Source organism: Geotrypetes seraphini, chromosome 5, assembly GCF_902459505.1.
Source record: "Geotrypetes seraphini chromosome 5, aGeoSer1.1, whole genome shotgun sequence".
In the NCBI taxonomy this organism is placed as follows: domain Eukaryota; kingdom Metazoa; phylum Chordata; class Amphibia; order Gymnophiona; family Dermophiidae; genus Geotrypetes; species Geotrypetes seraphini.
The window spans coordinates 149933863-149948609 of NC_047088.1; the positions used below are offsets into that span (position 1 = coordinate 149933863).

Here is a 14747-nt window from a genome sequence, read left to right on the forward strand (position 1 = left end):
AATCAATGCTATTTGCAGGTTTGCTCCAAAGCAGATGGATTTTTAGAACATCTACAATTAATATGCATGAGCTAGATTTGCACTGCATGCAAATTTAGCTCATGTATAGTCATTGCAGATACACCAAACAAAGGATCAAGAGCTAATCTACCAAACTAGAAACAACAAGATAGAACTAGGAAACAAAATACAGTGGTACCTCGGTTTACGAGTGCACCGGTTTGCGAGTGTTTTGCAAGACGAGCAAAACATTTGCAAAATCGGTGCCTTGGAAACCGAGCATGGCTCGATTTACGAGCACCCCCCCCCACAATCCGGCACCCCCTGCCTTGAACCAGCACCCCCCCCCCCGCCATGATCTGACCCCCCCCGACACGATTCGACCCCCCCCGACACGATTCGACCCCCCCCCCGACATGATTCGACCCCCCCCCCGCCGCTTCTTACCCTCATCTGGGCACTCTTGAAGATCAGCCCTCGTCTGCTGGGCCTTAAGCATCTGAGCATGCTCAAGGCCCAGCAGACGAGGAGTCCGATCTTCTAGAGTTCCCAGATGAGGGTAAGAAGAGGCGGGGGGGGTGCCCAATTGTGTCGGGGGGGGGGCCCAATTGTGTCGGGGGGGGGGTCGGATCATGTTGGGGGGGTGCCCAATCGTGGCGGGGGGGGTCGGATCGTGGCGGGGGGTGCCGGTTCGAGGCGGGGGGGGTGCCGGATCGCAAGGGGGGGTGCCGGATCGCAGGGGGGGCCTTCGAGGGAAGCAATGCCGGTTCTGGGGGGGGGGGGGGAACGCATCAAAGCGAGTTTCCATTATTTCCTATGGGGAAACTCGCTTTGATAAACGAGCATTTTGGATTACGAGCATGCTCCTGGAACGGATTATACTCGTAATCCAAGGTACTACTGTAATCTAAAAAGGATTTACAGAGTTTATTCATTAAAAAAAAAAAAGAGGAGATTCAAACTTTATTCATAAAAATATGCCTGATGTGGCCATGTTTCACCTAATAAGGCTGCATCGGGGGTCAGTTTATGTAATCAAAATCCATTCCTTGCTTTTTGTTTTAAGTTTTAGCAGTAGCTGTTTCCTGCCTTTGTTTTATGAGAGAATGATTGATTAATTCCTTTATGTTGGAAGACTTCCGTCATACTGTCCTTGTGCTTAAAAACATCCACTACTGTCTTAAGAAAAAACATAGCCACACAGGGCATATTTTTGGAACTCTTTTTGCATTACTTTGTTTCCTGCTGCTATTTGTTGTTTCTAGTCATTGTGGATATCCTAAAGATCTGATTGGCTAGGAGTATCCAGATGACTGGGATGAGAATTACTGTACTAAAGAATGGAAGTCCTTGCAATGGCCAGATATACCTTGCAGATAAAGCAGATATAGATCACACCTGAAACAAGTAGTTCTATAATATCTACAGTAAAATGAAATATTGATGATTGGCATCACTACTGCAAATTTCCAAATCTATGCTAAATTCAACCATTTATTTTGTATTCGGTAACATATCAATGCTTGTTATCAGACTTAGCCCCAGAAATTGAGACTATTTTCAAACAATCTTTCCCTTATAGTCATACAGAGAAGAGAACATTTTATCCATTTTGTTTTCTTTTATAATAGATGATGTGAATAATCATAACTGTATGATCTTACATGCACTGTTCTCCTTGAGAGCACACAAGCTACACAAAGGTCTTACCCAAAGGGAATCACAGAAACAATGTTCTGGCAGCATAACAGTTGCATATTCTTTCTTTGTGCACACTGCTACCACTAGCATACCCGATGATGTGATGAATCCTTCAAACCCCGTTCCACTCCCTGTAAAAAAGCTACAAAAATGCAACAAATGTATGTTTTCCAGTAACTGTTATAAAGAAAGGCTTATCAAATGGTATTAAATGTCTGTGAAAAATTCAGTTGATGTGTTTCTAAAAATGTCCTCCTTAATAACTTTTAAACTGACTGAGCTAAATCAAAATGGACAAGAGGCTTTTCTAGCTTTCAAAGTGTGGGAGTGATCTGGTGAACCAATTATCTCATAGGAAAGGCATAGAGGGAGATTCAAGTGGATAGCCTGAAAAATCAAACTTGCTGAGGTCCCCCCAACAAGGGTTTGAGAATACACTATTTGATTGAATATTTTGGGATAAAATTATTCCTCTGCTTGTTTAAAATATAAAAGTGATGTTTATATGTGCTTTACAAATTTGCACAAGGTACTTCATGCTGGTAAGATTGCTATTATGCTCAGGTTAGTAAGAGGAACCATAAGGCAGCAATACTTTAAAACATTAGGGGGCATGCATACAGTATTCATATATGAAACCTCCAAGTTTATTATAATTTTGGTATCTCATGTTATGGTTAGAAACTCCAACGTGGCTTACAGTCTAAAACATTTAGGGGCGGATTCTATATAGGACAGCCGGTCTCAGCAGCCGCCTAAGCGCTTTTAAGAATCACACACAGGACTCCTATATAAAATTGAATTTGTCCTGATGGACAGATGCCTAACCCAACCTAATAACCCCAATTCTCTAACCGGCTATGTCCATGTCACAGGCGCTGGTTAGAGAGTTGTGTTGCCGCTGAGCTGATCGCCGCAAGGGTATCTCCCTGCAGCAATCAATTAAGCGGCCGGGAACTTGCTCTCCCCCCTATGAAGTTGGCCAGCAAGAGGGATGCCCACTCCCTTCTGCCAGAGCCCCTGAAGCCTTCCTCCCCCCCCCTCGAATGTCTGCGACAGGAGGGGTGACCAATTCCTCTTGCGGTCACCCCCCGAGACATCCCTCCTGCCTCTGGCCCCATCATCCCCACAAACATTCCCGAACACCACCCCACACTAACACCCCGAGATCCCCCTGACAGTCCCCAAACACTCCCCCAACACCCCAAGATCTCCCTGTCACCCACCGTACCTTACTCTAATGGCTGGCAAGAGGGATGCCCACTCCCTCCTGTCAGCAAGCCCATCACTTCCAAATGGCAGGCTTTGCATCATATACCCATAGTTTGGATTCCTCTTCCCAACATGAATCACTTTGTACTTGCTCACATTAATTGTCATGTGCCATTCGGAGACCCAGACTCCCAGTTTTATAATTTTTCACATCCTACTGTGATTTAACAATACAGTAAAACCTTGGATTGCAAGTAACTTGGTATGCAAGTGTTTTGAAGACAAGTAAAACATTTTATTAAATTTTAACTTGATATAAAAGCAAGGTCTTGCAATACAAGTATATATATTATACACACAACACATCATCACAACTGAGCCAATGCCACTGGTTCTTCTCTCTCTCTCTGACACTGCAGGAGTGTAGTGACTGTTCTAAACAACCAAGGTCTTGCAAAACAGATACATACAATATACACAAGTCACATCACCACATCACCGATGGTTCTCTCTTTGACGCTGCGGGAATGCAGTTACTGTTCTAAATGAGCAAGGTCTTGCAATGCAAGTACATACAGTATTTTGTATTAAAGTTTTTGGGCTATGGAACTAATCGTTTGAGTTTCCATTATTTCTTAAGGGGAAATTTGCTTTGATATATGAGTGTTTTGGATTACAAGCATGTTTTCGGTACGAGTTATGCTTGCAAACCAAGGTTTTACTGTAGTTTAATTTAGTTGGTATTGGATATACTGCCTTTCACTTTAAAATCAAAGTGGTGTACGCATTGCCAGAGGTTGTGGTAAGAGCGGATAGCATAGCTGGTTTTAGAAAGGTTTGGACAATTTCCTGGAGGAAAAGTCCATAGTCTGTTATGGAGACAGATATGGGGGAAGCCACTGCTTACCCTGTATCGATAATATGGAATGTTGCTACTCTTTGGGTTTTTGCCAGGTACTAGTGACCTGGATTGGCTATTATTATGTTCATAAGTTATGTTCTTACCCTGTCGTAATAAAATCTTGTGCATACTGTAGGGAGGATTCAATGCAAAGGCTTGAAGTTCACTCACCTGGCATGCAGATGAGATGGCTATTAGGAAAACCACTTTCCAAGGAGTAGTTTGAGATAGCAAGATGTAAGTGTTTCAAAGGGAGATTTTATGAGAGCAGAAAAACACATTAAGATCCTAAGAGACAGGAAAAGACTAGAAGGAGGATCTGTGTGGAATAGGCCTTTAATGAAATGGGCTACTAACGGATGTACACAAAGAGGTTTTTTTGTCCAGCTGGAAGCAAAATACACTGATAGCACTGAGATAAACTCAAACTGAATTGGTTTCTAAACCAGAATTAGAGAGGTAGAGAAGGTAAGGATGGACAGAATTGGATATGAGACGGGCTCCAGAGATTGCAATGCACATCAGGAAGAAAATCATGTTGAAATGATGACAGCGCAGAGTGGAAGGTTTCTTAGACAGTTTAATGACAGCATCCTCCTTCTCGGCTGCAGAATTTATTTGGTGAAAGAAACCATGGATGCAATACTGTTGTGCTGAGACCATTCATGAAGTTGGAGAAATCTGTTCAACCGTATGCCAACACATTCTGTCTCCCTGCCAAATTAACTGCCCTGAGAAGAATACCATGAGTGCTGGCCCAATTCCAAACCTTAGGAATGTCTCTATACAAATAGGATAAGATCCCATACCTCCTTGTTTGTTCAAATAGATCATGGCAACCTGGTTGTCTGCAGAGTCAAGTGCTACCTGTTGAAAAAGGCAATCCTGTAATGTGTTGAAGGCATTCCATACCATTCTTAGCTCTAGGATATTGATATTGAGGGCCTGTTCATGGTGATACCACAAATCTGGATGAGCTCCCCAACCCAGCATTAAAGCATCTGTGGTTAGACATTTTTGGTTTGGAGAAGTCTGGAAAGGGAGACTCTGGGTAAGACTGTGGGCTACCATCCACCATTGGAGAGAGTGCTGAATATCTGGGGTAAGTTGTACTGGAGCAGAAAAGGATCCTTTAGCTTGGGACCTTTGGGTCAAAAAGATCCATTGAAGAAGATATGCAAATAGGGTCACATGAACTATCAATGCCATGTGAACGTGAACGAGTAACATCTGGCATGTGGAAGTGCACTTTGGTGGAGATTATTTGAACGATTGTCATAAAATTATGAATAATCTTGTTCTTAACAAACATTATTTATGGTGAAAGAAGTGCTCAGAACCATAAAATCCTCTTAGATAAAGGAAGCAAGAGAAAAGATAGGACATATCATAGCCCTTCTTGTGTTCCTAACCACCACCAAATACACCAATGTACTCCAAGAGAGAGTTAGCCCTTGCACAGCAATTCGACTAACAGAGTTGTTCAATCCATGAGAGTTTCACCAATGGACAAAATATAAGTGGTTTGTTTAATGGATTATTTAAGAACATTGATTTGATTATCTGATAAATTTCATAGTTTTGGTAGGAAGAAGTGCTTGTAGTTTTTGGTATTTATGTTTGTTCCATATTTCAAGTATAAGAGGGCTTCTCCTCCTGAAGAAGCCAATGGTGAAACCCAGATCTGAGTTGAGGAGGGCCGTGACACTGTGATGGGAGCACACTGTGATGGGATTCTATATAACTATAATAATAAAATGCTAAGCACGCATGCGCATCCCTGATCCATCGGGATGTGGCCGGAAGAGTGCACATGCGTGCTTACAAGGATCTTTAATAATAATAATAATAATAATAACTTTATTCTTGTATACCGCATTACCATAGAAGTTCTATGCGGTTAACAAATGAAAAGAATGTACATTTACAGCGAAGTTACAATTTCAGTAATGTTACACTTACATTTTGGATGATACATTTTCAGTGATGTTACATTTACATTTTAGAAAATAAATTTACGGCAAAGTTTTTTTTTTCCGCTAGGTTGACATATACTGAGTAGTTACATTTGCTGTAAGTTACATGCTGTGGTGTTACAATAGTAGTGTTACATACGGCGGAGAAGAGTCTGGGGGAGAGTCGAGGTCAGAGGAGGAGGCAAGTAAGAGGGTGGATAGATCAGAGGAATTTGTCAAAAAGGTAGGTTTTGATTAACTTCCTGAATGTTTGATAGGGGGAAGGGGGAATTGGAGATGAGAGTTGAGAGGCATTTGTTCCATTTGCCCGCTTGGAATGCTAGGGATCTGTCGAGGAATTTCTTATAGAGGCAACCCTTCAGGGATGGAAAGGAAAACAGGTAGGTATTTCGAGTACGAGAGGGGCCAGCAATTTCAAGGTGCTCAGCTAGGTAAATTGGTGAAGAGCCTGCTAAGGTTTAGTCCTTCCCGGCAAATGGAGGAGCGAGCGAGGAAGGGGGAGCGGCGAATGGAGGGTTAAAATCAGCCCCTTCTACTGACTGGACAAGTCACACCACCGTGTCTCTTCCCAAGGCTCGGAGGACGCCTCTAAGGGTGATTTCCAGTTGGGGAGGGGGAGGGGAAGAGGATGGCCGTGGCCCGGGCTGCTCGGTCCATGCGTCTGGCTGGCTCTCCCACCAAAGCCCCCTACGGTGGCGGCTCCTCCCGCAAAATGCTACCCTTCCGTTCAAAGCGTGCCGGCAGCCCCCCCCCCTCCCCCAAGAGCCGCATCAGTGTCGGAAACCCCTCCGACATCACAACGTCAGAGACAAGGCTTCCGATGCCGGTGCGCCTCCGGAGAGAAGCCGCCACCGCGGCCCCGAACAGCAACACAGCATTTTCATGGGAGCCAGCCCTCGGAGAAGCCCTGGACACAGGGCAGGATGCAAGAGGAGCCGCCACCGCAAAAAGCTCCAGCAAGGGAGCCAACCAGACTGCGAGTGCGGGCCCGCTGTAAGCGGGGATCGGGTGAGGAGCTGCCGCTGCCTGCTGCTTTGAAATTTGGCAGGGGAGCTGGCCTGAAAAGAAAATAAATGCTGCTGCCCTGCTGCACAGGGAATGGGGTGGGGGACTTCTAAAATGTAAGGCTGCATGGTGGTTTACAGATAAGGAACAGTGGGGAAGGTACAAGTAAGGGAGAAGGGCTACTGCTGGACAGGGGGGAGCAGGAAGTAAAGGAGAAGAGCTACTGCTGGACAAGAGGAGCAGGAAATGGGGGGGTGCTGCTGGACAGGGGGAGATAAAAGGAGAAGGGCTACTGCTATATAGGGGGAGCAGGGAATAGGGGCTAAACAACTAGTTATTATTATAAATTATTGGAATGCAAGATTATATACAATTGGAAGACTGAACAGCAACCTTAAAAAGAGATAAGTGCTACTTTCTCTTGGAGCACATTGGTGTATTTGGTGGTGGTTGGGAGCACAAGAAGTGCTTTGATGGTTCTTATCTTTTCTCTTGCTTCCTTTATGTAAGAGGATTTTATGGTTCTGAGCACGTCTTGAGTGATATTCACTCAACTATCAGACTTTGCTAATTCTACCAATACATTACATCCCAATCAAACAGGCTTCAGGAAACATCACAATACAGAGTATTCTTTAATTGGGCTCACTACCAACATCATATATAACCTTGATCACCACAACTCGGTAATTTTATTTTCTCTTGATTTGTCAGCTGCATTCGACACAATTGACCATTTTCTTCTTCTTGACAGACTTCAATCTATAGGCGTTAGCGATCTAGCCTTGCAATGATTTACCTCTTTTCTTTCTAACCGTACTGCTATGGTACGCTTTAATAATACAATTTCAAAATCTTTTTCCCAAAACTATGGTATTCCCCAGGGCTCAATTTTGTCTCCTCTCTTATTTAATATTTTTTTAGCTCACTTATTAAACCTAAGTCAATCCATAGGTTTTACCACCTATGCTTACGCAGATGACATCCAGTTGACTCATGCATTCAACCCGGAAAATCCAAATGACATAACTCAAATTAACCAAAAATTAGAACAAATTAAAAGTTGGCTAGCACAAAATAAACTTGCACTAAATGTATCCAAGACAAGGGCTTTATTTTTTCCTTCAAAACAAGACCTAAAGCTCTCAATCCCTTTTTCGATCAACAATACACCAATTGAATTAGCAACTTCACTCAAGATTTTAGGCGTAATCATCGATAGTAAATTTTCTTACCAAGAACATATTAACAACACAGTTAAAAACTGTTTTTACCGCTTGCGTCTAATCCGTTCAATGGCTAAGTACTTAGAGCCAAAATCAGTAAATATTTTAGTCCACTCACTTATAATATCCAAATTAGACTACTGTAATTCATTACTATTAAACATAACTAACAAGGAACAAAGACGTTTACAAATAATTCAAAACACCGCCATAAAATTAATACATCATGGAAAGAAATACGATCACGTGACTCCATACCTGATGAAATCTCATTGGCTACCCATTAATCAAAGAATAATATATAAAATAGCATTACTAGTTTTTAAAACAACAACTACAAACGAACCTCAGTTTATTAACCGCTTATTAATCCCACATTCCTTAAATCGCTCTCTCCGGTCTAATACTCAGGAGTTACTTATGGTCCCATCATTGAAAATAATAGGAACTAGGCGACACGATATTTTTTCAGTCAAAGCCCCGCTTATCTGGAATTCTCTCCCTTTACACATTAGAAATATTAAAGATCTCACTTTATTCAAAACTAATCTAAAAACATTTCTTTTTAAAGCTTCCTTTAACCTTTAAATAGGAATCACCTTTCATCAATTTAAAATATCATAAATTTTGAAAACTTTTTACCTTCAGGTATCCCAATCCTAATGTTCTATCCTAACCTATCCAATTCTCTTCGCCTATCTATGAGGAAACAACAATATTGTAACTTTCCATCCCTCATGTTTTTCCCAACCTCTCCAAGTAGTGTCTGTTTTGTTATGTGGTCACGAATATGTTTTTTTAATTCACAAAAATGATCTTAACTGTTTTTACCCCAATATTTATTGTAATGTTATTCGCTTAGAATTCTTAAGCGAACCATTAAATTTAAATAAACTTGAAACTTTACTAAGAACAAGATTATTCATAATTTTATGATAACTGTTTATTTAAGGGTAATAATGTACTGGATTTTTTTGTTATCAGTATTAGTATTGACAGAACAGATTGTTTTAAATTATTCCCTAATTCTATTTTTGAGAGATTACTTGACACAGGTGAATGAGATTGTCAACTCTCTACTTGGGTAGAAAAGCATGATTCTGAATTGTGTTCAAGAATGCTCCTACAAATGCCAAGGATTGAGACGGCAGTAAATGTGACTTTTGGTAGTTGATGACAAACCCTAGCAGCTTGAGAAGATGGAACTATTGAGGTGATGGCAAACTGAGCTGCTTGTGATGTGAAGCCTTGATCAACCAGTCGTCTAAGTCGGGAAACACATACAATTACTACAAGGCATTTCATAAAGACATGAGAAGCAGAGGCTAGTCCGAAGGGCAAGACCTTGTTCTGGAAGTGTCAGGGGCCTACGCAGAAGCGTAGGTATTTCCTGTGAGCAGACAGGATGGATGTGTGACTGTAGGCTTCTTTGAGATCTAGAGATCAAACCCTTTTCTAATAGGGGTCGAAGGATTCCTAGACAGACCACTAGAAACTTCTCCTTCAGCAAAATGTAGGCCTTGGAGATATAGAATAGGTTAAAGGCCTCCGGTCTTTTTTGGTATCAGGAAATAGTTTGAGTAAAACCTCTGGGCCCTCTTCTGCAGAGGAACAGGTTCTATTGTGTTTAGCTGGAAAAAGACTGAGAGTTCTGGAGGGAGCTCTTTTGGTGGGTGGTTTAGAGGCTTTCTGATCAAACATAGGGCATAGCCCTGAGTGATGACTCAAAGCACCTACTGATGTGTTGTGACAAGAGTCCAATGTTGGTTAAAATAGACAAATCTTCTGATATTTGGAAGAAAGAAATACATTATCTATTCTACCGCATCCATCTGTGCATAAACTACAAATGTCATCTATAAAGCCTTCCCTAAACAAGCAAGCTGCAGATACATGCACACCAGTAATCATTCCATACCTGTATAGTTGTTTTCTTTTTTCTCCCATACTGGAGACAGAGAGTATGAGTTGGTCCTGATCCAGGCAGAGCCAAGTACAGAAGGTAAATGCTGAGCCGGGCCATTTCTGAATAGTGGGCACAGCTATTCCTGCCATGCTATGGGATAAGTTGAAATACTGCAAGGCACTGACCAGACCCTGCTTACGAGCCATAGCAAGTACTGCTCGTGTGACAGGAATGATGTAGGGATGACTTTTGTGGGGTATATCAGTTCTTAGCAACCTCATCAGTTGATGTAGCTCTTCTGAGCTAACTGACTGACTGCCCAATGAACCCAAAAGGCTAATTAAGTTCTCTGCACAAGAACAATGGAGTGACAAATGAAAGTTCAATGTTTCTATAATGCAGATAACCATGTTGGCATTAACGCACATTGTGCGAGACTGTCTGTTGATGCAGCAAATTCGTTTCAACCAATCAGATATGAAGATTTGCAAGTCATATGATTGTAGCTCTGGAAGCCATTGGATAAGTAGCAATAGGGGTTGGACATTACTAATACCCAAAATTCCAACTGAAATGTGATCACCTTCAACAGCCTGAAATTAAAAGTTAGATACCTATTAAAATGCAGAATGTCAGTCAGAAATATATCACATTTGTAATAGCTATGATTACTATAAAAATCAACAGGAAAAAATAACATTTACACAGTAACATAATAAATGATAGCAGATAAAGACTAAAATGATGCATTCAGTCTGCCAATTTGAAATCTATCCACTTTTAAATAAATTCACATATACATTTTTTCTTACCATATTCATAAGTTCTTCTAATAACTTTCGGGAAGGCTGGCCCAGAGATTTTAGCACCTCAAACATATGGGCATAACCAATTCTTTCCTTAAACACTTCCTAAGTTTCAAAAACAATCAATGAAAAGGAAGTTAATCAATATAAATCTTGACATCTTATAGTGCTGCAATAAAAATCAATTTAAAATGCTATTTCTGCATTACACTCTGAGATAATCAAAATGCTAGGTAATGGAAAAAATTAAGTAACCTACACTGGACTCCAAGGTATTTGCATAGCTGATTCAACTGTAGGTTATTTTACAGATTCTACTGTGAACAAGAACAAATTATAGTGCTATCACACACAAACATTCAGCTGTGTGTATATGCAGACATTTACCTTAGCAGCAGGTGAATTGTGCTTCACTGCAGTGAGAGCTTGAATGGTGGACACTGCCAAGCAGTCCAACTGCTCCTGAAAAGCCTAGATAGCATTTGTGGGAAGATCAAACAAAAAAAAGCATGATACCTATCTTCTGTCACATCTGTTTGCAAAAACTTTGGAGAATGAAAACAACAGTTAATTGTCTTAAGCCTCAGCTTTCTTCAGCAGAATGGATTTCAAGAGGCCACAACCTGTAAAAGAGTTCACTTACAAATGATTGCCAGTGATGTGTTTTGAAAAAAGAAGAGTGGTATTCTCACACACATGCTTTTTAACGGACAGACTTAAGCAGGAAGGTGGAATGAAACTAGTTAACTGACTTTGCTGGACAGTTTGCTTCCAATTTGTAGCAGAAACTGGGATTAGGTTTCAAGTTTCTAGTCTTCATATGCAGAAAAAACAGAGGTATGAAAATATAGCTATTCTTCAATTCCTCCCTTCCCTTTTATACTGTAGATGGAATCCTTTACATAGACGTTTTATCGAATTAAATACATCCTAGGATAGAGTAGACCAAGACAGCACAAACCTATGAGTGAAAACTAACTACATTTGAATCCAAAGGTGAAGAAGGCAGGCTATATTATCTAAACTATGTGATTTAAGTACATTTTTCGAATTTATCTCTGTCATCCAGTATTCAACATCAGAAATATGCACATATAGGCTTCTGATTATATAGTGTTTTCAGAATTTTGTTGGCAAATATCAACCTCCCTCAATAGAAGAAATGTAATATAGTAAGTACTACAGGTATGCACCTTACGTTACATTGTATGAAAGTGGATGTTATGTGATTTGGACTTTTTTTTACGCTTTAAACACCTCCCATCCCCCCCACTGAGGAACACCGATGCTGCTATCTTCCACTTTAAAAATCCCCCAGCTGCTCTTCTCCCTTTCGCACCCAAGATGAACGGCACTGCTGACCACCTCCACTCCCAACCCGACACTTTACTTACCATACATGTACCAGTACTGAAAAAAGCTGTTATATGCTAGGCCAGTGTGGGGCCTTGAGCATCTGCACATGCTCACGGCCTCTGGCTCTCAATCTTGGAGAGGGTAGGAGCCAGGTGATCTTGGACATGTGCAGATGCTCAAGGCCCCACACCGGCCCAGCGTAGAACAGTGGTGTTAGCCTCTTTCAGCACCAGCACACATAGTAAGTAAAGTGCAGGAGGGGGGAGAAGGTGGACAGCAGCACTATTCATCTTGGGTGCAGAAGGGAGGAAAGCAGCCCTGGTGGCCTTGGCACCATGGACGTTAACGTGAATGGACATTACCCGGAATGATGTTATGTGGCACATACCTGTACTCTTCCAACAACAGCAAAGAAAGACTGACAAATTAAAAATGCTCGTCACAGTATTAAGAGAAAGGGAGGAAAATTATCAAAAATCGAGCAGAATATACAATAGCCAGATCCAAGTCCGTAAGCCAACAATTATACGTAACTATGAAAATATTAATATTTTTACTGATGCATTACATTCTCCTCCTTACCTTTCCACTTCAGATCATTCTCTAGCCTGGCTAGACAAACATGTTAGTCTTGAATCCAAGTTTTCCATGTATATTGCTAGCTTCTCTTTCCTGGCATATCAAGAAAAGATAGCAGTGATACAAGGAATGATTCACTCCAAGACAGATTACTGATACTAAATTATGAAATGGATTTTTTTATATATATATATATATATATTTACTGCTATTGACAACCAGGTATTAAGTGGTTTACAATATAAACAAGTTACAAGAAAAAAATACTACATCAGTAAAAGACAAATACAAAACCAAAAGATCTTAGTCTAACAAATAAATAAAAATCAGTATACAGCTTAGATCATAATCAAGCAGCCCTCAAAATAGCAATTACATAAAATACTGCTGACATAAGATAGATTTAATCATCTTATGAAAAGTTAAATAAGAGCAATTGCTATGAAAGCTACTTAATAACGAATTCAAAAGAGCTTCACCGGCATAAGAGAAAACCCTATTTCTTGTAGATGACAATTTAATTAATTTCAAACCTGGAGTTCGAATAGATCCATTTGCGAAGAATATTTGTATAAATATATTATTGGAAAAAGAAAACTAGGATAAAAAAACTAGCCATAAGATTCTAATAATCTTCAATCTACTCTAATTAACAACAGGTATCAAGAACATACTTAAACCACCTTTCAATGTGATTAAATAGGAAAACCCTATATTAAAAGACAAATATGTTGTCAAATTGATATATTTACCCAAAGGTTAATGATATTTCCTCCTCCCTGATTAAATCTGTCCATTCAATGGTGAAAAATAAATCCTGGACCCCAAAAGCAAAGCACCATGATATTAAACACAACTACACCCAGAGCTGCAGTGATGAGACAGAAGAGCAAAAAATAAAAGAAAAGAAAAATCATCAAGTTGAGATGTGTTATTACTGAAGAATCCTATTTCTGTACTTTATCCTCCCCAGCTTAGAAATATCAAAGAGGGTAAAATGATTAAGCTCACATGTTTTCTTCAAGATGAGATCCAAGACCAGTATCATCATCTTGCTCCAAACTAAAAGCATGAACTTTTTGTGAGCTGATTTATAAAGCAGGCTGTAAAGAAAACTTTTTATTCTAGAAAACACTAAGAAAATGGTTCAGAGCATAGCCAAGGTTTGGTAAAGTACAGGAATAGCTCCTCTGTAGCATCTAGTCTTCAGATGAAACAAAATGTGGGCTGTGCACTGTTTGTACCTGGTCCTCATTCATTTCTGTCAGTAATTTGTTGGCAAGGTCTTTTTCACTCTTGGCTGCCACCTTACTGTTAGCGCTTATAAAGAGCTGTTAAACAGAGACAACAATGAAGAAAAGTGCATTACAGAATCAATGAGCAGCCAGGAGTATGAAGGCTGGGCTTATGTTTCTGGTGATACAGAACTGTAGCACAGCAGTTTGTATTTGTGGCCAATTCAGTTCTTAAGATTGGTTTACATTTTACAGTCTCTCCCTCTTTTACAACCAATGCCTCCAACAGACACAGAGAAAAGCAGAAAGCAATAATTACTGCAATATACCCCAGCTAGGGGTTTTTTTTTCCAGTCACTAATATAGGTGAGCAAACATTCAGCAAAAAGAAAAAAAAATGCTTTTTCCATATGTTATGCAAAACAGGGAGACATTGTATACTTTTAGTTGTGGAACAATAACATTACAAAACAAAGATGGCCTCCATGTATGCCAGTCTCTATTCTAGGGATTTGTGCAGGCAAAAAGAAAATTATTAGTTTTAGTTTTCATTTTCTCCTGAATTAATTTTCTTCAATTTTCAGGTATTTCTCCATTTTTTATAAATGTGTTTTAATGGAGGGCTAACAGTGCACTTTAAATTTAGTGTGCATTAAATTTAAGGCACACATCAAACCAAATGCATACTAATTCACATCCCTGCTCTATTCATCTCAAACTTCCACCCCTTCTCCCCTCTAGTTTTTGAGACAAGAAACCATTTATGTGTTATTCCCAACTGTCCTAGTTTTTTTGAGTGGAGAGTAAACAGAAATAATTACAAAAGGTGCAACATAGTTATTGG

General features: G+C 40.2%; 1 protein-coding gene across 3 annotated transcripts in view; it reads right to left on the bottom strand.

Annotated features, from left to right (window-relative positions):
* NBEAL1 (neurobeachin like 1) overlaps nt 1–14747 on the bottom strand; it is a 400332-nt gene that overhangs the window by 262346 nt on the left and 123239 nt on the right. For 2 of the 3 annotated variants that reach the window (XM_033945971.1, XM_033945970.1), the window contains exons 11-15: nt 13913–13999; nt 11121–11204; nt 10740–10838; nt 9940–10520; nt 1711–1843 (exon numbers count right to left, since the gene is read on the bottom strand). In XM_033945971.1, coding sequence (XP_033801862.1) covers nt 1711–1843; nt 9940–10520; nt 10740–10838; nt 11121–11204; nt 13913–13999 — 984 coding nt within the window. The remainder of the gene's footprint in view (nt 1–1710; nt 1844–9939; nt 10521–10739; nt 10839–11120; nt 11205–13912; nt 14000–14747) is intronic. The other variant, XM_033945972.1, reaches the window with a different exon arrangement.